The sequence below is a fragment of the Thalassophryne amazonica genome, chromosome 12, assembly GCF_902500255.1.
Source record: "Thalassophryne amazonica chromosome 12, fThaAma1.1, whole genome shotgun sequence".
Lineage (NCBI taxonomy): Eukaryota > Metazoa > Chordata > Actinopteri > Batrachoidiformes > Batrachoididae > Thalassophryne > Thalassophryne amazonica.
This window is the reverse complement of record NC_047114.1, coordinates 83,567,159-83,587,058: the sequence shown is the minus strand read 5'-3', so window position 1 is coordinate 83,587,058 and position 19,900 is coordinate 83,567,159. Positions and strand designations below refer to the sequence as shown.

Here is a 19,900-nt window from a genome sequence, read left to right as displayed (position 1 = left end):
GAGCCATGCCAGCTGTGTGGAACGCAATCATCTGAATCTCATCCAGGTACATCACATTACAACATTATAGCGCATTTTGCAGCGAGAGCTGGTTTCCCAAATGTAATCGGAGCTATTAACGGCACACATATTGCTATAAAGGCGCCATCACATGATGAATTTGTTTTTGTTAATAGGAAACATTTTCATTCCATCAGTGTTCAAATCATGTGTGGTGCGCAAATGCGCATCAGGCTGGAAGATGCACAGTGTGCGATGGGGGGGGGTGTTGCTTGGTCATTTCCTTAACGAAAACCAGCGCAGACACATTTGGGCACGTGCACACTCAAATATTTTTTTTTTTTTTTTTTTTTTCTTGATGGTGGAACTAGAGAGCTTCTTAACAAGCCCCTGACTGAGTTCAGTATTTGTCAATAAAAGTGTGTGTAATGATGTCACACACTGTAAGCTGCCGTGCACCTAATATCTTCTTACTTCAGCTCAGTTCAGCATTTACACACACAAATGTACGTATTTAATTTCCGTTTTGCATGACAGCAAGCTGAGAGAATGCGATCTAACCACAGCTTTCATTGTTTTTGCACGTTGTCTCTGAAAATCCTTTAATTTTTACACACAACAACACAGAGACGATGGCAGGTATCACCAAACACACAGCACTCTACACTTATGTAGTTTGGTTGTGTGATACATCTGAATATATTTCTGCTTACGTCTGATTCAGGGTTTTGGCGTACGCTAACTTTTAGTAGAAAGTCAACACAAGTTTTTGTACATGAGGCCCCTGGTCCTTAACACCACCAAATGAAGGAGGTTATAATGGATTTCAGGAGGAATAGATCCGACCATCAGTCCCTACACATCAACAGAGACTGTGTAGAGAGCGTCTCTGACTTCAGGTTTCTGTGACTGTACCTGAATGACGTCCTCACCTGGAAAACCAACAGCACTATGCTGATCAAGAAGGCACAGCAGCATCTCCATTTCCTGAGGGTCCTGAAAAACTATGCCCTAGCCAAGGAGCTGCTGGTGTCCTTCTACAGATGCTCGATTGAAGGTTTACCAGCGTACTACATCCTAGTGTGGTTTGCCAGCTGCAAGACAGTGCTCCAGAGGGTCATAAACACAGCCCCAGAAGATCTCTCCTCTCCTTAGAGGAGCTGTACAGGTCCCGCTGCAACAGAAAAACCTGCAGTATCGTGAAGGACACATCCCATCCAGCACATCACATGTTCCAGCGACTACCCTCAGGAAGACGGTACAGGACAATAAAAGCAAAGACAAAAATTTTGACTAATTTCGAAGAAGTTGTGGGACATTATGTCTGGCCTACACACAGGTACTTTGAGTGCTGTGCGGAGCGTGTGCAAAATCTCTGGATTTTTTACAGTGAATATTAGTGCTTTTCAGGGATGTGTTGTGGCTCCAACAATGTTCAGTGATTCCTTGGACTTTAATTTAATTTAATTTATTAATTTATATAGCGCCAAATCACGACAAAGTCCCACCAACTTTTTGTTGAATAGGGTTTTGGAAGCCACTGGCTTGGGTGCCTTGGTTGGTGAGAAAGGTTTACTGGTTGTGACTTTGCGGACGAGGCTGTGATCTGTAAGGAATCAATTGATACTTTGACTGCAGAAGCTGAGTGAGGAATCAGTGTTCTGGTTTGTGAATGTGCTGGATCAAGACAAAGATCCAGGTTTTCAATGACTTCCTGGGCTCACCCAAGTGGATCTGCATGCTGTGAAGGTGTTAGACTTTTAGAACGAGGGCCTCCAACTCTGTTTCTGGAGGGCACCTACCCTACTTGTTTTCCATGTCTCACTACTGCAACAGGAGGAGAGGGATAATATGGAGGGCAGGTACCCACCATGAGTAACGTTGGTGATGCCTGTTCTGGAGACATTCTAACTAACTATACTAACAAGCTGAATTTGAGTTTTAACACCACAATTGCTTTTAGAAGCATCAAAAGCGACAACAGACCCAAACAGTGAGCTGAATGTTTCAACATTCTGCCCCCTGCTGGAAGCTCTTGTTTACTACACGGTTTCTAGCAGAGAAGCACCCTGAGAACAGCCACAAAGCCAGCTCTCTACCAATCACAACACTCCGATCAGGTGGAGGTCTTGGAAAATAAAGTCATGCTGACTTATGGATTGGTGTGAATACTGATAGAATAACTCCATTAATGTTAATTCTGTCATTTGTACAAAGTTAAAATATAACATATATCTTTTAATGTTGAATAATGCACTAATTCTGAGGTTTTGTAACAAACACAGACAGATCGCAAAGGATTCTGGGTAAAAGTGCCTCTGCTAAACACTGATTGGTTCAGTCATTCATTACGTAAACCAACACGTTAATGTGACGTGTGTCGTGTGTTGGTGTTTACAGATAAATGTGCTTTTGTAAAATATTCCATTTTTTATTTGTAAAAACAGGCATTTTTACGGAGCCCTGGAAGTGTCATCGCAAAATGTTTTGCATGTGGAGAGAATGTGCACTCATTTTATTAGCCGTGCGCACCCTTTATGATGTTGTAAAACGTGCACTCAATATTGTCTTGACACATAAATGTTAGCGTTACACTGTGCGAGTTTTGGCCCTTTTTCAGATGATTTTTCATTCCTGTGAGAATTTTTTGGACCGAGTTTCAGGTTAATCGCGCGTCTTGCATCATGTAGTGTACATGGAGTAACAAGCTGCGTTTAACATCTCACGACCACCTCCTGATCGCCGATTGTATAGTCGAATGAAAATCAAACCTGTTTGATATTATTCTGGTCGGCTGTCGTGAGGGTATCCTGCTGCTGAGGGTCTACAAGCATCCAACCACTTGCACTGTGCCTGTGCAAACACCGCAGAGCTGTCTTGTAATGTTTTGTTGTTGTTGTTGTTGTTGTTTTGTTTTGTTTTTAAACTTTGATGTCTCCCATCGAGAGTTTTTGTAAATTAAGTTTGAAAAAAAAGCTTACGTTTTGCTTTTGGAAACACGAGTTCGACGTGTGGTTTTTGAACGTACAATGTGTGTGAGAACATAAATCGTGCGCTCTGAACTTTTGTGGTACAGTTTGAACTGAGAGTACAGTGATTAAAAATATCATACAGTGTCTGCTCAGCTTCAGGACGAATACTGCCATGAACACTACCGGCCAGTAGATGGCAGTAGAGGCCTTGAAAACTTGCCAAAACAAAATTCCAGATAATTTGTGTCTGCTACATTTAAGATGCGTGGAATTTAACAAACGCAAATACAATAAGAACATCTATAAACCCAAAGAATATATTCACAAGAGTTTTAGGCGCTAGAGTTTAATGCTGTTGTCCGTGGAGCCTGAACAGAGTGTCTGAAATACATTTGTCCTGTCGTGAACGTACTGAGATTACCCTATCCTACCCATAATGCACTGCTGGGCACAGCATGTGCTCACAAAAACCTTAAAAATTAGCACTTTACTTTAAAACTAAAACATATATCTGATATTTTCACTTTATAAAACTTCAGACATGACAGTAATTTTAAATAACTTGTCCAAAATGAGTTTGCTTAAAATTTGAACCATAAGTTAAAAATGTATGCCTCTAGATGACGGGTGATATTGCCAGCGTATCAGTATGGTGTTAAAGGAAATGATTTTTCTTTTCTTTTTTTTGTGACCAGTTCTCCTTTGCCTGCAGAGGATGGAGTGGTTTCTCCTGGAAGAGAGTGGAACTATACATATGTTAGGAAACCTTTAACAGGTAGGTGCTCAACTGATTTTAAATTTTAAAAATGTTTGCTGCTGTTCAGCTTTCTTTACTACGTTATTGGCCTAAAAGTTAGCCGGCAAAAATGTATCATAAGATAATTAGTCCAATAATGGCTTTTAAAGTTATCTAAAAAGATAACCCGATAATGAAAACATTATCTTCGATAATTATCTGTTATCGGATTATCGGAACTGTGCCCACCACTGGGTACAGCTGGAACGACTTTGTGTCAAATAAACAATTACTTGGGGAGACCAAAGTGAGGAATACCACTTGCATTGTGAGGGAATGTCAGCTACAGTTCTTTGTCATGATCCAGCACACAGGTGCCTCAGTGTCGAGGACCCCAGCAGTTGCAGAAGGGCAAGGTGATCCCCACATTTCACCTCACAGTTGCAGGCTGATGGTTACTTCCAAAGTCAGGACTGGTTGTTTGCCTGGGTGGTTTCCATCCAGGACCATAGGTAGTTGCGTAGTGTGGTAGATGTAACATTCAATTCAATTCACACTTGGATGGTAACCTCTAACCTTACCATCCAAGTCTGTACAGACCTAAGCCATACTCTCTAATAACTAGTATTGTATTGCTTAACCATGACTGTTCTCTTGCTCAGTATGATCGTCACAGCTGTAAGCACGGGTGCAGCAGGCATACCTCAGGCTGGCATGGTGTCTATGATAATTGTGTTGTCATCAACTGGACTTCCTACCGAAGACATATCTCTGCTCTTGATTGTGGATTGGATTCTGTAAGTACATATACATGCCTCTGTATTGGTTCATTATTTTTAAAATGGTCTCAGTCAGAAACAACCTCAGTGGACCTGTAGAACATGTTACATTCTGCTCTCAAGAACCCATGTCCTGGAAAAGCAGGTTTAAAGAATTTATAGATGAAACTTGTGTCCTCCCATTTATCACTAGTGATCGCTTGAGAACTGCCACTAATGTTCTGGGTGACTGCATTGGCGTCGGCGTCGTGCAACATCTCTCCCAAGATGATTTAAAGAAGAATGCACCCGTAGAGGAACCTGCAGAGGAATCTTTGAATCGGTCATTAATTAATCAGATTTGAGTGATAAGATGCATGATGTGGTGATGCTGAAGACAACTGATATGTAATGAGATACTGAAATATTTTAAGTTGTGTATTTGTTAACCCACTGGGGTACGGGGGTATTTTCTAGATTTTACTATGTTTTCAGTTATTCCCATTTTGAGGTACATTTTATTTCTGTGTGTGTGTGTGTGTGCGTGCGTGCGTGCGTGCGTGCGTGTGTGTGTGTGTGTGCGTGCGTGCGTGCGTGCGTGCGTGTGCGTGTAAAATGCCCATATACTGTATATCAAAATGTTCAGATCAATGTCAGCTTTCACAATATGTATCACATATTTGTCAAGAACACTGTTTGTAGACATATTTTAGCTCAAAATCTGAAAAAGTGAAATGCATTTTTAGAAAATTCTTTATTCAAAATATACCTTTATTCATGTGGACTATTTGTTTTGGTCTATTATTCGCTTCACCAAAGCCTTTGGCTGGGAAAAGTAGTGTAATATGTGAAGGAAATTGTATATCAGTGTAAATAAATGTAAATAAATACTCATCATTTGCAGCTAGATATTTTTTGTCTTTCCTCTATGCACAAATGTGCAGATGGAAAGTAAAAAGTCCTTTACAAAAAAAAATCCCCATTTGCTCCTTTTCGGTGGGGGCTTGTTGATCCTGGAAAAAGAAAGCCTATGTGTTGCCTGTAAGACTAAATACAAAGTCAAAAGTGTTTTCAAACTGACACGGGCCCCCTTTTGTTTTTGTTTTTTTGTTTTTTTGCATTTATGAGGGTTTAGTCATTCTGACTCTTGAACAGAGTGAATCTGAGCTCTGAATGAGCCTGTTGAGACAGCAGGCAGAGAAAGAGAGAGAGAGAGAGAGAGAGAGAGAGACACCTGTGACCTTCTCCATGCTCTAGGATAAGGTGTGGGTCAAAGATTATCCACAACAGGGATTGAAACCAGAGGTGACACGCTGGGGTTTCAGGAAGTGGTTGATTGAAGACTCTGTGGTGCTGATTTATTAACGGAAACATAATTAAAAACAGAGCTGGGATTTGCATCCATTAGTTTCTGAGGATTAATGCAGAAAAATGCTTTGAGATTTTAGAATAACATCTACGTCTTTTGGAGGACGTCCATGCAGTTTTCAACAAAACAATGCAAAACCACATTCTGCACACATTACAAAGGCATGGCTGTGGAAGAAGAGATTGCGGGCACTGGAGTGGCTGTCTGGGTGGTTGCCATCCAGGAACATAGAGTGGTCAGTCCTGACCTGTTACAAACAAATGCAATGATGATGCCGCACTGTTGCATGCCTTAAGACATGTTTGCAGGAAGAATGGGACAAAGTAACACCTGAAAGGCCTCATCACTTGGTGATGCCAAAACATCTTAAGTGTTGTGAGAAGGAATGGCAGCATTGCAAAGTGGTAGTTCCTTTAGTGTTCTAACTTTTTATTTTAATTCTTTATTTATTTGAATATTTTGCAAAATTTAAAAGCAGGAATGGAAGTAAATTAACAAATGAAATCAAGTTGACTACAGAGAATGTGAAATATCTTGGGGTCATACTGTTTGCAATTTAAAAAAAGTCAAAGTAAATGAAAGAATTACTTTTTGGTTTTTACTCATCCTTTCCCAATGTTTCCTGAGATTATATACAAATCTTATACAAATATAAGATTTTTTTTATTTATACAAATTGTTATAAAATAAAAATATAAATAATTCAGTTCACAGTTTAGACATCAGGATGTAAGCTCAGTGACTTGGATCAAAGTTTCAGCTCAGATTCAATGGCTGGTGATCAGGATCAAAGGTCAGCAAGATCTCTGACTGTGGTCAAGTTCAGGTTCAGATTCAGTGATTAGGATCAAACGTCAGCAATCAGGATGTAAGTTCAGTGACTTGGATCAAAGTTTCAGCTCAGATTCAGTGGCTGGTGATCAGGATCAAAGGTCAGCAAGATCTCAGGTTAATCACTGGGATTAAAGACCAGATTCAGATTCAGTGATTAGGATCAAACGTCAGCAATCAGGATGTAAGTTCAGTGACTTGGATCAAAGTTTCAGCTCAGATTCAGTGGCTGGTGATCAGGATCAAAGGTCAGCAAGATCTCAGGTTAATCACTGGGATTAAAGACCAGATTCAGATTCAGTGATTAGGATCAAACGTCAGCAATCAGGATGTAAGTTCAGTGATCAAAACTCAGAAACATGATGATCGAAGACGAGTGATCAGAAACTAAAAACAAGATCGCAGGACAGCAGTGTTCTGGATGGAAAAACATGCTTTAACCCTGAGGTCGGGGCCTGCAGGGGTGTGTCAGAGCGCCACAAAGTGGTGTAAACCTGAAAGGCATTTATAGCAGCCGTGAGGGATTTCACGCTGTGTTTACTGACCGTAGACAGTTACTGACACAGGCCCAGAATTCACTGCAGCAACGAGGAGGAGGAGCAGGAGGACGGGTCACGTGGAGGAGGGGTCAAATCAGTAATGAGAGTGAATGAAAATATCCTGAGAAAAAGAGAGCAGAAAACAGTGGGAGTGATGGAGACAATGTGTGGAAAAAGAGCAAGAGATTGAGAGAGAGGGAAGGAGGGAGGGATGCTGTTGCCAGGGAACAGCAGTGAACTAGAACCGTCCATTTTTACCAGCTTGCAGGGAGATGGAAAAAAAATGCCCAACTGCAAGTACCAACTGGACTAAATGTGCATCAGAGAGAGGAGGACAACAGCTGATCACATCTCAGAGCATCCAGGAGGAGGAGCAGGAGGAGGTAGGCAGGTGTGATTACATAACCATCATAACACAGCAGCTCCTATATGGGTGACATCACAGCAGGATTAGAGCCTGGGGTGGTGGGGGGGGGGGGGGGTTCTCAAAATAAACGGAAAAAGAGAGACATCGTCATGCACTGAATGCGTGGGATGAGGATTATCTTTTCTCCAAAAAACAAAAAGAGGTACAGAGAGAGAAGCAGGCAGCATGGACGCTGAGTGGTGAGTGAGGATGCTGTGCAATGACCCACATGGTGTCCTGTCTCTCTCCAGGGGGACACGACTTCTCTGTCTGCCTTCATTAGCAGAGTCCTCAGTCCAGACCAGGTCTTCTGGAGAGCAGCAGAGTTCCACCTGCAGATGTAAACAGCAGTGATGCTGCTGAGACTCCTCTGAAGAGGAGAAAGAGAAGAAAAAAGAGGAGAAGGAAGCAAACAGGGACCAAAACAACAAAGGAGAGACCTGCTCATCCAGAGTGTGTGAGTATGAGCCCGCTCGTGACTCGTGGGTTTGATTTGCTTCTCTGCTGTTCAGATCAGATTTATGTCAAAGTCATAAACGATCAAACACGCAGGATGACGAAAGAAAACTGTGACGTACGAACGCATCACCTGAATTTTAGTTATGTCAGGGGATCTTGTTGAAAAATGAAAACAAAGTTAAAGGCATCCTACGTGTTTTTCAGCTACTTATCCCCTAAAACTATGAGTTTGGTCAGCAGAATTATGAATAATGTTCAATAATAACATTTAGGAAATGACGTTCTTTTGCCAGCTGTACAGGAGTTGCCATTGGTGCTTTAGATCTACTTTCTGTCTGTCAGCAACTCACCATGAGAAGCCAAGCTTTGGCAAGACACATCTGCAAAAAAATAAATAAAAGGATAATCAAAAATGCATTTTATTCTCAGACAGTGACAAAAAAGGATGCATTTTAGGGTTTGCAGATGATGCGGTTCTGTTGGTGTCATCAGACAGTGACTACCCATCTGCACTGGACAGGTGTGAGCCTGAGTGTGAAGCAACTGGGATGAGGATTCATATCACCAAACCTGAGACCATGGTCCTCTGTTGCAGAGGCATTCAAGTATCTTGAGGTCTTGTTCATGAACAGGTGTAGGATAGAGCATGAGCTCAATAGCTGGATTGGTGCAGCGTCTGAGGAACTGTGGCGAGACTCTCAATTTACCAGTCTGTTTACACTCTTGTCCTCACCTGTGGTCATGAACTTTGGGTAATGACTGGAAGAACAAAGTTGCAGATACTAGTGGTGGGAATGAGATTCCTCCATCAGGTATCTGGGCTTACACTCAGGGACAGGGTGACAAACTCCACTATTCGGGAGGTAGTGCAGCAGATAAGAGAATATTTACAGAGGAATCCTTCAAATCTTCATGCAAGCACCAAATTTGTCACAAATACGTCTTAGACATTACTCTTTACAAAAAGCAGAGTGTCCACTTGAATTTTCAGTAGGCAGCCAGGTAGGGGTCAATTGAGGAATTACACAGGGGTCAACATTTAAAATGCTCCAGTCATATTGAAAGGTGATCCATATTATTTGTCTGATCATAAAGATGTCAAAAAGGTATAGTTTGGACTATCTGTGACTGAATTCTATCGAGTTATGGGGTAAAAACAGCAAAAATTCAGAAGCTACAATTTCAGTTTGTACAGGGGTCAAAAGATAAAGTTGCTCTATGTTTGGTAAAAAGTAATGCAAATTATTGGGTGAGCTAATAGGATTAATAAATGGAATAGATTTGGCTGAGTTGAGTGTTTGGTTTGCAAAGTAAAGGTAAAACAATGTCAACATCCATTGGATTCTATGACATGTGACATATGTTACCCCGTAAAAAGATAACTAAGCATGACACTTGATGCAAACCCCTATTAACTCAACCAATCATTTGCATTAATCTTTTCCAAAATTATAGCAACTTTAACTTTTAACCCCTGTACAAACTGAAATTGAACTTTGTCACCATTCTTGAAGTTTTCACCCCATAACTCCATAAACATTTAGTCACAGGTAGTCCAAACTATACCTTTTTGGAATATTTATGATCAGACAAATAATATGGATCACCTTTCAATATCATTGGAGCATTTTAAAATTTTGACCCCTGTGTACTTCTTCAACTGACCCCTACCTGACTGCCTATTGAAAAAGTTCAAAAGAGTAATGCCTAAGGTGTATTTGTGTCAAATTTGGTGTTTGCATCACCATTTGAAGAATATTTTCAGTTATCCACTGCACTAAAGGACTCTAAGGCATCTGGTGAGGATGATGGATGGATGGATGGATGGATGGATGGATGGATGGATGGATGGATGGATGGATGGATGGATGGATGGATGGATGGATGGATGGATGGATGGATGGATGGATGGATGGATGGATGGCTCTCTCTCATACTCATCCATCATGCAGCTTTAATATAATTCAACACCTTATTAACATCAGCTGTTATTCACAGTCTGACCACAGATCAGTTAAAGTTGTGGTACTGCAGTGCCTGCCTGAGGGACGCGACCTTTTAGCTCTTTTTTTTTCCTCCACCCCCAGATGGGCTGTGATGTATCTCACTGCAGCGCATTAGTGCCACGCCAGTGGACAAATGGACCGTGGAAATGTGCTGCTGCCTGATGCGACACACATTTCTGTTCTTAATAGAAAACAAATAATGATCAAGTAGCCAAAGAATGAGACACTCTGGCAACTGTCGCACTTGACGCTAACACTCGACTCCTTCTTGCACCTGCAGTGACCACTTTCAAATGTGACACGCTGAGTATACTGTCTGGAATGTCTAGACTCCTGAGTGTGTCTGTGATAATGTGATTTTTTTTTTATGTTTTTTCCCTCATTAGCATGTCAGTAAGGTGGGTACTGTAAGTCCTGTAGTCACTGCTGAACTTTGTAGATGTGCAAGTTAAATAGTTCACATCCCAGGCCACAGCATGAGAAACGAGCAGCAGTGCTTTTCCTTGCTTTCTTACCTCTCCAACCTAAATCAGTCAGGTGCCCTTTTTGCTGTTGGGTGAGCATGAAGTTTGAGCCACTTGATGACTTGAACCAACAACCCACTGCACACCAAATCTATTGAACTACCAAGACATCGCATACACAAGGTTTGAGAATCTTGGAAATCCCTTGGTCACAATTAAAGTTGAACTTTTTCCTATGTTAAACTTGTCTAAGGGCTTAGGTGACTTTGTGCATCAAGTTTCGCTTTGATGCATGACGTATTTGTCAAGACACTCACTCACTCATCTTCAACTGTTTACTCAAATTAAGGGTCACAGGGGGACTGGGGCCTCATGCCCGTATATAGAGGGGGTTCAGGGGGTTCAACCAAACCCCCCCGAGAATTCTGCTGATTTTTTTCTGATCTGGATATCAACGTTATATATTTTCTTTTCATTGATAATAAGCAACAAGCACTAACTGTTACACAGCTATTATCACACACCCTCAAGTTTCAATTTCCTCTGCCAGATTAATCCCTTAAGTGATGAAAGGGGAAACTGCTTGATAAACTTTTCCCATGGGGGTTGAGAATTTTTGCTCCCTGGTCCCTATCCTCCTCTGATATCAAACAGATTAGTTGGCTTGTAAATACCCATGTAGACACACAATTACACTTGTCTGGTTTGTAAAAACATGTTTGTATGTATAAGCTGAGAAATAAAGGGAGCTTCTCCTTCCTGTTGCAAATACTGTAAAGGTGCAAATATTCGCGTGGGATTTATTATGCGAATTTTGCGAGTTAAACAAGGTCGCCAAATTAAATACCGCTATTTTAATACATAACGTACATATTCATAATGTAAACGCGAATATTAATACCGCTAAATACGAGGTCTGTTAGAAAACTATCCGACCTTTTTATTTTTTGCAAAAACTATATGGATTTGAATCATGTGCGCTTGCATCAGCCAAGCTTGAACCTTCATGCGCATGTGTGAGTTTTTTCACGCCTGTCGGTTGCGTCATTCGCATGCAAACGCAAACACGGGGAGAACATGCAAACTCCACACGGAAAGGCCACATTTGGGAATCGATCCCATGACCTTCTTGCTTGCCACAACAAATAAAGAGTTTCCACTGGGTTTATGGAAATTTTTCATTAAACCTCAGAGTAATGCAAACTATACAAACTCGTACTGGGTACTAGATCTCTTTTGAGGATCCTTGAGTACCACTGGAATGACTTTGTTTCAAAAGAACAGTTACTTAGGGGGCTATGGTATGACTGTTGGAGAGCAGTTGGAGAGGTGAATTAGGGCCAGGCATGCGAACAGTGTCCAGTGCCGTGGACAGCAGCAACATGTTTGCTCACAAAGTGTTGTTATGCTGCTATTACACTATGTAACAAATTTTTATTTTTGTTTTGTTCCTGGGTACACAGTGTGTTTTCCTAACCTGTTATGCCTTAAAAAAAAAAAAAAAGAAAAGAAAATAGCTGTTATTCCACAGAAACTTTGCTTCTGTGATCAGGACAATGATATTTTGAAATGTGTCTGTTTTCAAGAATAGTCTGGATTTGCCTTCACTACTACTGAGTAGTCTTCTAGAGTATTCTTTAACTGCTAGAACTGTCCAGAATTTTCTAGAAGTTTCCAGAATTATCTAGAAATGTCAAGAAACTTTAGAACTTTCTAGAACTTTAAAAAAAATAAAATCAAAGTTTGTGCTGAATGTAGTCATTTTTCCATAAGCAGTTGAAATATAACACTTAGAAGCCAGGAACAAAAATTGTGTTACATAGTGTTATCCATGTGAACAGACTGTGGAAATTCCCCTACTGTTCTCGGTAATGCCAAAATAAAATAAATAACTAAATAATAATAAATAAAATAGTAATAATAATAAAAAAATAAATAATAATAATAATAATAATAATTATTATTATTATTATTATTATTACTAACTCTGAAAAATTCACAGTCCAGACGTGATGCTGGCAACACCCAGCGAACATAATGCGAAATCAAGCGAATTCGCTCGCAAAAGCCGTTCGGAGGCTGTTGCAGCCCAGTGAGATAGGACCAGTGAGATAGGCTGAGATAAGCTGTACCATCAGAAACAACATTTTGGCAATGTGCTGTGTTTGTGCCAGCAGGTACCTCACTGTTGAGGACCCCAACGGCTTCAGAAGTGCAAGGGCGTGCCCACATTTTACCTGGCTGCAGCTGATAGATGGGTATTTTGAGAAGTGGGGATGGACTGGTCATCTGCTGGGTTGGTTGCCACCCAGAACCCAGTATCAGTAGTGCAGTGGATGTGATGACACACAGCACCAGTGCATGCACAACCAGTACAATAAAAGAGGAAAGCAAATGAACACTAGGTTTCAGACTACATCTAGTTTTGTAAATGATGTTGTGTTCAAAAATATGCACAACTCTTCCCAGTGTAAGGAACATTAAAGGAATTTCCAATAATGTCATAGTCATGCCAGCTTCATATTAACGGCTGTCTGCTTACCTGGCGCAAATGCAAGCTCTCTGGGGGTACATTAATGTTTTGTAACAGTTGCTTGTGCGGACAGGCGCTAAATCGTATTCACAAGGGTCTGACATTATGATCATATCTCCAAAGAAAACATGATTTAGACTTATGTCGGAATCGTGCACCAATCCAGAACTGTGGATCTGCTGAGTGCCTCACGTTGGTTATGGTCGTAAAATGGTTTGAGCGCAATTGGATGTCAGCAGGTACAATATATGTTATTTATATTACTGAAAGACATGAAATGCTGGGAAAGTTCATAAAAACTTTAATGACTTGGATATATATATATATATATATATATATATATATGACCTGTGAAGCATGACTTTGATAAAGGTCTGACGTCTCCGATCGAACCTCAGTTGTAGTTGATAGTCTCAGTTATAGTCAATAGGGTTTCATGTATAAACGGAACAGTCAAAAGAATGAATCCTACTTTACTTCAGTAAAAATATCACAGTTATATTACAGCAGGTGTTCTGCATTGTATTTGTATAGTAGTTTGCCTATTTGTCTGGATGACTGCAAACAAATGATATGATCTCACATTTGTTCTCCATCCTGTTATCCAGAAGAAAAACAAAACTTGAAGCTGAATTCATCTTGATTGGATTAGTTGTCGTATCTGCGACATTCGGTGCCACAGCTGCACCCAAACGCAAAATCACACTCCTGTTTGACTGGTGCTTAAATAAAGCCACCAGCCTGTTTTACCGGTGTTAATGTCACACTGTCACACACTGATTGTCATTCTTTGAAGTATTTGTCACCTGTAGTGAGCTGAAGCCCGTCCTCCCTGGCAGAGGATGGGTACAACAGAAGCCACACTCCGCATGGACAACATGGAGGTGAAGGACGAGTGGCAGGACGAGGACTTTCCAAGGTATCCTCGAGTGTGTGTGTGTGTGTGTGTGTGTGTGTGTGTGTGTGTGTGTGTGTGTGTGTGTGTGTGTGTGTGTGTGTGTGTGTGTGTGTGTGTGTGTGTGTGTGTGTGTGTGTGTGTGTGTGTATACTCTTGAACATGTGTTGTTGAGCCAGAAATCAGTTTCCACACTCCCTTGTGGGCAGGGACTTCCTGTTTGGAGACAAAAACTGGCTCCCCGCCTGTAATCTCTCAGTTTTGTTGGCTCATGATGATAGATGATTATCACATATTACATCATTAGATTAATAACAGCTAAAGATATAAAACATACAAAGAAGAAAAAAAATATCACCCACTTTCTCCACGACACTCTAAAAATGAAAAGTTGTATTTATTTAATCTCATTATGTCAACCGCTCCCAAAAAAATGTGATTGTTTGAATGTGAAAATAAAATGCAATTAACTACTTTTCATTATTTAAAGCTGTTTCAAATTTAGCAAAACTGACAAAATGTAGTTTTTACTGAAATCCATGTTTTATAATGTTGGTTTATTTTTGTAACATGTTGCAAAAATTGCAGCTCATTTTAGGAAGAGAACATATTTATCTGGGGGGGGAAATTCCATAATGATTTTTGTCTTTTCCTTCATCGCCGTCATGCAGACTCACTACAGGAGGAGGTGTGTGTGCGCGTTTGAGATGACCCATGACCTGACCCGCTGTCTGTGTTTCATATTTCTGTAAATCATAAAATGAAACATGAGCATCCCGTGACTCCGTTGTATTGCTCTTCCAAACTGTGAGCTAAAAATATAAATATGTCACAAAAAGACATGCTGGAAAATTCATCTTAAAGTTTAAAATGCATGCATATGCAAATGTTACTGCTGGCTGCACTGCATGCTCGAATTCTTTTATCCTGCAAAGTAAGAAGGGAAAATACTTTTTACTTACTGACAACATAATAACAGCAGTTATCCGTGCAGCTCGTTCAACTTGCCCGTACTTGCAGCTCAGGTTGCGTTTGTCTGTGCATGCGGGTTTTTGTGTGTCTGTGTGTCTTTTCTGTGTGTGTCTGTTTATAATCTGACACTCACATCCCTGGTGAAAGTTCAGCCCTCTTATTACAGTGTCAGAGGGACAGGGGTAATTACTGGTGTTGCTTTCTTAAGTAGTTCATAGTGTACAGCACACAGTTGTTTAATCACAATAGTGCTTCTGCAACAACTAAAGTGCAAAAATACTCAAAGATATTTGACTTAATTTTTACCTCCACCAACGAAGTTGGAAGAGGTGATGTTTTTGCCCCTGTTTGTGTGTTTGTGAACAGCCTGGAGTCCACAATTTTTCATATATTGTCATGAATATTTTACTCAAGATTCATATCCTGATTGACAAGAGCTGAGTCAATTTTCAAGGTCATAGCTCAAAGGTCAAAGTTAGGAAAAATGTTGGAAAATTGGAAAAATCCCTATCTTTAACATAGAACAAATTTTCAAAAATTCATAACTCTTAAAAAAGATCAATTTTTTTCATATTTGAAAGCTTTATGTTGGATGGCATCCTTTATCGATTGGCAAAGTTTGATCCGGATCCAATCCGGATTATAGATTTTGTGGTCATTTAAATTTAACATTGAAAATCCCATTTAATATACATTTTACATTATATCTTAATCAAAAGTGCCTCAGTTACTCTCATTTTTCTATTAAGGATTTACCTACAGCACCAAAATTGGATGGAGGTTCCAGTTTTATGCCTGTTTGTCTATTTTACAGTTATCAATCAATCAATCAATCAACTTTTTTCTTATATAGCGCCAAATCACAACAAACAGTTGCCCCAAGGCGCTCCATATTGTAAGGCAAGGCCATACAATAATTATGAAAAACCCCAACGGTCAAAACGACCCCCTATGAGCAAGCACTTGGCCACAGTGGGAAGGAAAAACTCCCTTTTAACAGGAAGAAACCTCCAGCAGAACCAGGCTCAGGGAGGGGCAGTCTTCTGCTGAGACTGGTTGGGGCTGAGGGAAAGAACCAGGAAAAAGACATGCCGAGAAGGGGGGCAGAGATCGATCACTAATGATTAAATGCAGAGTGATGCATACGGAGCAAAAAGAGAAAGAAACAGTGCATCATGGGAACCCCCCCACAGTCTACGTCTAAAGCAACATAACCAAGGGATGGTCCAGGGTCACCCGATCCAGCCCTAACTATAAGCCTTAGCAAAAGGAAAGTTTTAAGCCTAATCTTAAAAGTAGAGAGGGTATCTGTCTCCCTGATCTGAATTGGGAGCTGGTTCCACAGGAGAGGAGCCTGAAAGCTGAAGGCTCTGCCTCCCATTCTACTCTTACAAACCCTAGGAACCACAAGTAAGCCCGCAGTCTGAGAGCGAAGCGCTCTAATGGGGTAATATGGTACTACGAGGTCCCTAAGATAAGATGGGACCTGATTATTCAAAACCTTATAAGTAAGAAGAAGAATTTTAAATTCTATTCTAGAATTAACAGGAAGCCAATGAAGAGAGGCCAACACGGGTGAGATATGCTCTCTCCTGCTAGTCCCCGTCAGTACTCTAGCTGCAGCATTCTGAACCAACTGAAGGCTTTTTAGGGAACTTTTAGGACAACCTGATAATAATGAATTACAATAGTCCAGCCTAGAGGAAATAAATGCATGAATTAGTTTTTCAGCATCACTCTGAGACAAGACCTTTCTGATTTTAGAGATATTGCGTAAATGCAAAAAGGCAGTCCTACATATTTGTTTAATATGCGCTTTGAATGACATATCCTGATCAAAAATGACTCCAAGATTTCTCACAGTATTACTAGAGATCAGGGAAATGCCATCCAGAGTAACGATCTGGTTAGACACCATGCTTCTAAGATTTGTGGGGCCAAGTACAATAACTTCAGTTTTATCTGAGTTTAAAAGCAGGAAATTAGAGGTCATCCATGTCTTTATGTCTGTAAGACAATCCTGCAGTTTAGCTAATTGGTGTGTATCCTCTGGCTTCATGGATAGATAAAGCTGGGTATCATCTGCGTAACAATGAAAATTTAAGCAATATGTATATTGCAAGCATGTATAAAGTGAATAAAATTGGTCCTAGCACAGAACCTTGTGGAACTCCATAATTAACTTTAGTCTGTGAAGAAGATTCCCCATTTACATGAACAAACTGTAATCTATTAGACAAATATGATTCAAACCACCGCAGCGCAGTGCCCTTAATACCTATGACATGCTCTAATCTCTGTAATAAAATTTTATGGTCAACAGTATCAAAAGCAGCACTGAGGTCCAACAGAACAAGCACAGAGATAAGTCCACTGTCCGAAGCCATAAGAAGATCATTTGTAACCTTCACTAATGCTGTTTCTGTACTATGATGAATTCTAAAACCTGACTGAAACTCTTCAAATAGACCATTCCTCTGCAGGTGATCAGTTAGCTGTTTTACAACTACCCTCTCAAGAATCTTTGAGAGAAAAGGAAGGTTGGAGATTGGCCTATAATTAGCTAAGATAGCTGGGTCAAGTGATGGCTTTTTAAGTAATGGTTTAATTACTGCCACCTTAAAGGCCTGTGGTACATAACCAACTAACAAAGATAGATTGATCATATTTAAGATTGAAGCATTAAATAATGGTAGGACTTCCTTGAGCAGCCTGGCAGGAATGGGGTCTAATAAACATGTTGATGGTTTGGATGAAGTAACTAATGAAAATAACTCAGACAGAACAATCGGAGAGAAAGAGTCTAACCAAATACCGGCATCACTGAAAGCAGCCAAAGATAACGATACATCTTTGGGATGGTTATGAGTAATTTTTTCTCTAATAGTCAAAATTTTGTTAGCAAAGAAAGTCATGAAGTCATTACTAGTTAAAGTTAATGGAATACTCAGCTCAATAGAGCTCTGACTCTTTGTCAGCCTGGCTACAGTGCTGAAAAGAAACCTGGGGTTGTTCTTATTTTCTTCAATTAGTGATGAGTAGAAAGATGTCCTAGCTTTACGGAGGGCTTTTTTATAGAGCAACAAACTCTTTTTCCAGGCTAAGTGAAGATCTTCTAAATTAGTGAGACGCCATTTCCTCTCCAACTTACGGGTTATCTGCTTTAAGCTACGAGTTTGTGAGTTATACCACGGAGTCAGACACTTCTGATTTAAAGCTCTCTTTTTCAGAGGAGCTACAGCATCCAAAGTTGTCTTCAATGAGGATGTAAAACTATTGACGAGATACTCTAACTCCCTTACAGAGTTTAGGTAGCTACTCTGCTCTGTGTTGGTATATGACATTAGAGAACATAAAGAAGGAATCATATCCTTAAACCTATTTACAGCGCTTTCTGAAAGACTTCTAGTGTAATGAAACTTATTCCCCACTGCAGGGTAGTCCAACAGGGTAAATGTAAATGTTATTAAAAAATGATCAGACAGAAGGGAGTTTTCAGGGAATACTGTTAAGTCTTCTATTTCCATACCATAAGTCAGAACAAGATCTAAAATATGATTAAAGTGGTGGGTGGACTCATTTACTTTTTGAGCAAAGCCGATAGAGTCTAATAATAGATTAAATGCAGTGTTGAGGCTGTCATTCTCAGCATCTGTGTGGATGTTAAAATCGCCCACTATAATTATCTTATCTGAGCTAAGCACTAAGTCAGACAAAAGGTCTGAAAATTCACAGAGAGACTCACAGTAACGACCAGGTGGACGATAGATAATAACAAATAAAACTGGTTTTTGGGACTTCCAATTTGGATGGACAAGACTAAGAGACAAGCTTTCAAATGAATTAAAGCTCTGTCTAGGTTTTTGATTAATTAATAGGCTGGAATGGAAGATTGCTGCTAATCCTCCACCCCGGCCCGTGCTACGAGCATTCTGACAGTTAGAGTGACTTGGGGGTGTTGACTCATTTAAACTAACATATTCATCCTGCTGTAACCAGGTTTCTGTTAGGCAGAATAAATCAATACGTTGATCAATTATTATATCATTTACCAACAGGGACTTAGAAGAGAGAGACCTAATGTTTAATAGACCACATTTAACTGTTTTAGTCTGTGGTGCAATTGAAGGTGCTATATTATTTTTTCTTTTTGAATTTTTATGCTTAAATAGATTTTTGCTGGTTATTGGTGGTCTGGGAGCAGGCACCGTCTCTACGGGATGGGGTAATGAGGGGATGGCAGGGGGAGAGAAGCTGCAGAGAGGTGTATAAGACCACAGCTCTGCCTCCTGGTCCCAACGCTAGACAGTCACAGTTTGGAGGATCCAAAAAAATTGGCCAGATTTCTAGAAATGATAGCTGCTCCCTCTAAAGTGGGATGGATGCCGTCTCTCCTAACAAGACCAGGTTTTCCCCAGAAGCTTTGCCAATTATCAATGAAGCCCACCTCATTTTTTGGACACCACTCAGACAGCCAGCAATTCAAGGAGAACATGCGGCTAAACATGTCACTCCCGGTCTGATTGGGGAGGGGCCCAGAGAAAACAACAGAGTCCGACATTGTTTTTGCAAAGTTACACACCGATTTAATGTTAATTTTAGTGACCTCCGATTGGCGTAACCGAGTGTCATTACTGCCGACGTGAATTACAATCTTACCAAATTTACGCTTAGCCTTAGCCAGCAATTTCAAATGTCCTTCGATGTCGCCTGCTCTGGCCCCCGGAAGACAATTGACAATGGTTGCTGGTGTCGCTAACTTCACATTTCTCAAAACAGAGTCGCCAATAACCAGAGTTTGATCCTCGGCGAGTGTATCGTCGAGTGGGGAAAAACGGTTAGAGATGTGAACGGGTTGACGGTGTACACGGGGCTTCTGTTTAGGGCTACGCTTCCTCCTCACAGTCACCCAGTCAGCCTGCTTTCCCGACTGCACGGGATCTGCCAGGGGGGAACTAAC

The 19,900-nt window shown here is 40.5% G+C and overlaps 2 protein-coding genes across 4 annotated transcripts in view; both read left to right on the top strand.

Annotated features, from left to right (window-relative positions):
- The window catches only part of LOC117522445 (excitatory amino acid transporter 1-like), a 39,423-nt gene extending 34,452 nt beyond the window's left edge, over window positions 1-4,971 (top strand). The window contains exons 10-11 of the mRNA XM_034183852.1: window positions 4,371-4,505; window positions 4,681-4,971. Of these exons, the coding sequence (XP_034039743.1) occupies window positions 4,371-4,505; window positions 4,681-4,831 (286 nt within the window). The 3' untranslated portion in view covers window positions 4,832-4,971. The remainder of the gene's footprint in view (window positions 1-4,370; window positions 4,506-4,680) is intronic.
- A 2,442-nt stretch (window positions 4,972-7,413) lies between these two features.
- atcayb (ATCAY kinesin light chain interacting caytaxin b) overlaps window positions 7,414-19,900 on the top strand; it is a 44,301-nt gene continuing 31,814 nt past the window's right edge. Inside the window, exons 1-4 of one of the 3 annotated variants that reach the window (XM_034182860.1) lie at window positions 7,414-7,588; window positions 7,863-7,996; window positions 8,043-8,068; window positions 13,886-13,992. In XM_034182860.1, coding sequence (XP_034038751.1) covers window positions 13,916-13,992 — 77 coding nt within the window. In that variant the 5' untranslated portion in view covers window positions 7,414-7,588; window positions 7,863-7,996; window positions 8,043-8,068; window positions 13,886-13,915. Of the gene's footprint in view, window positions 7,589-7,802; window positions 7,997-8,042; window positions 8,069-13,681; window positions 13,793-13,885; window positions 13,993-19,900 lie in introns of those variants that run through there. The other 2 variants (XM_034182859.1, XM_034182858.1) reach the window with 2 other exon arrangements.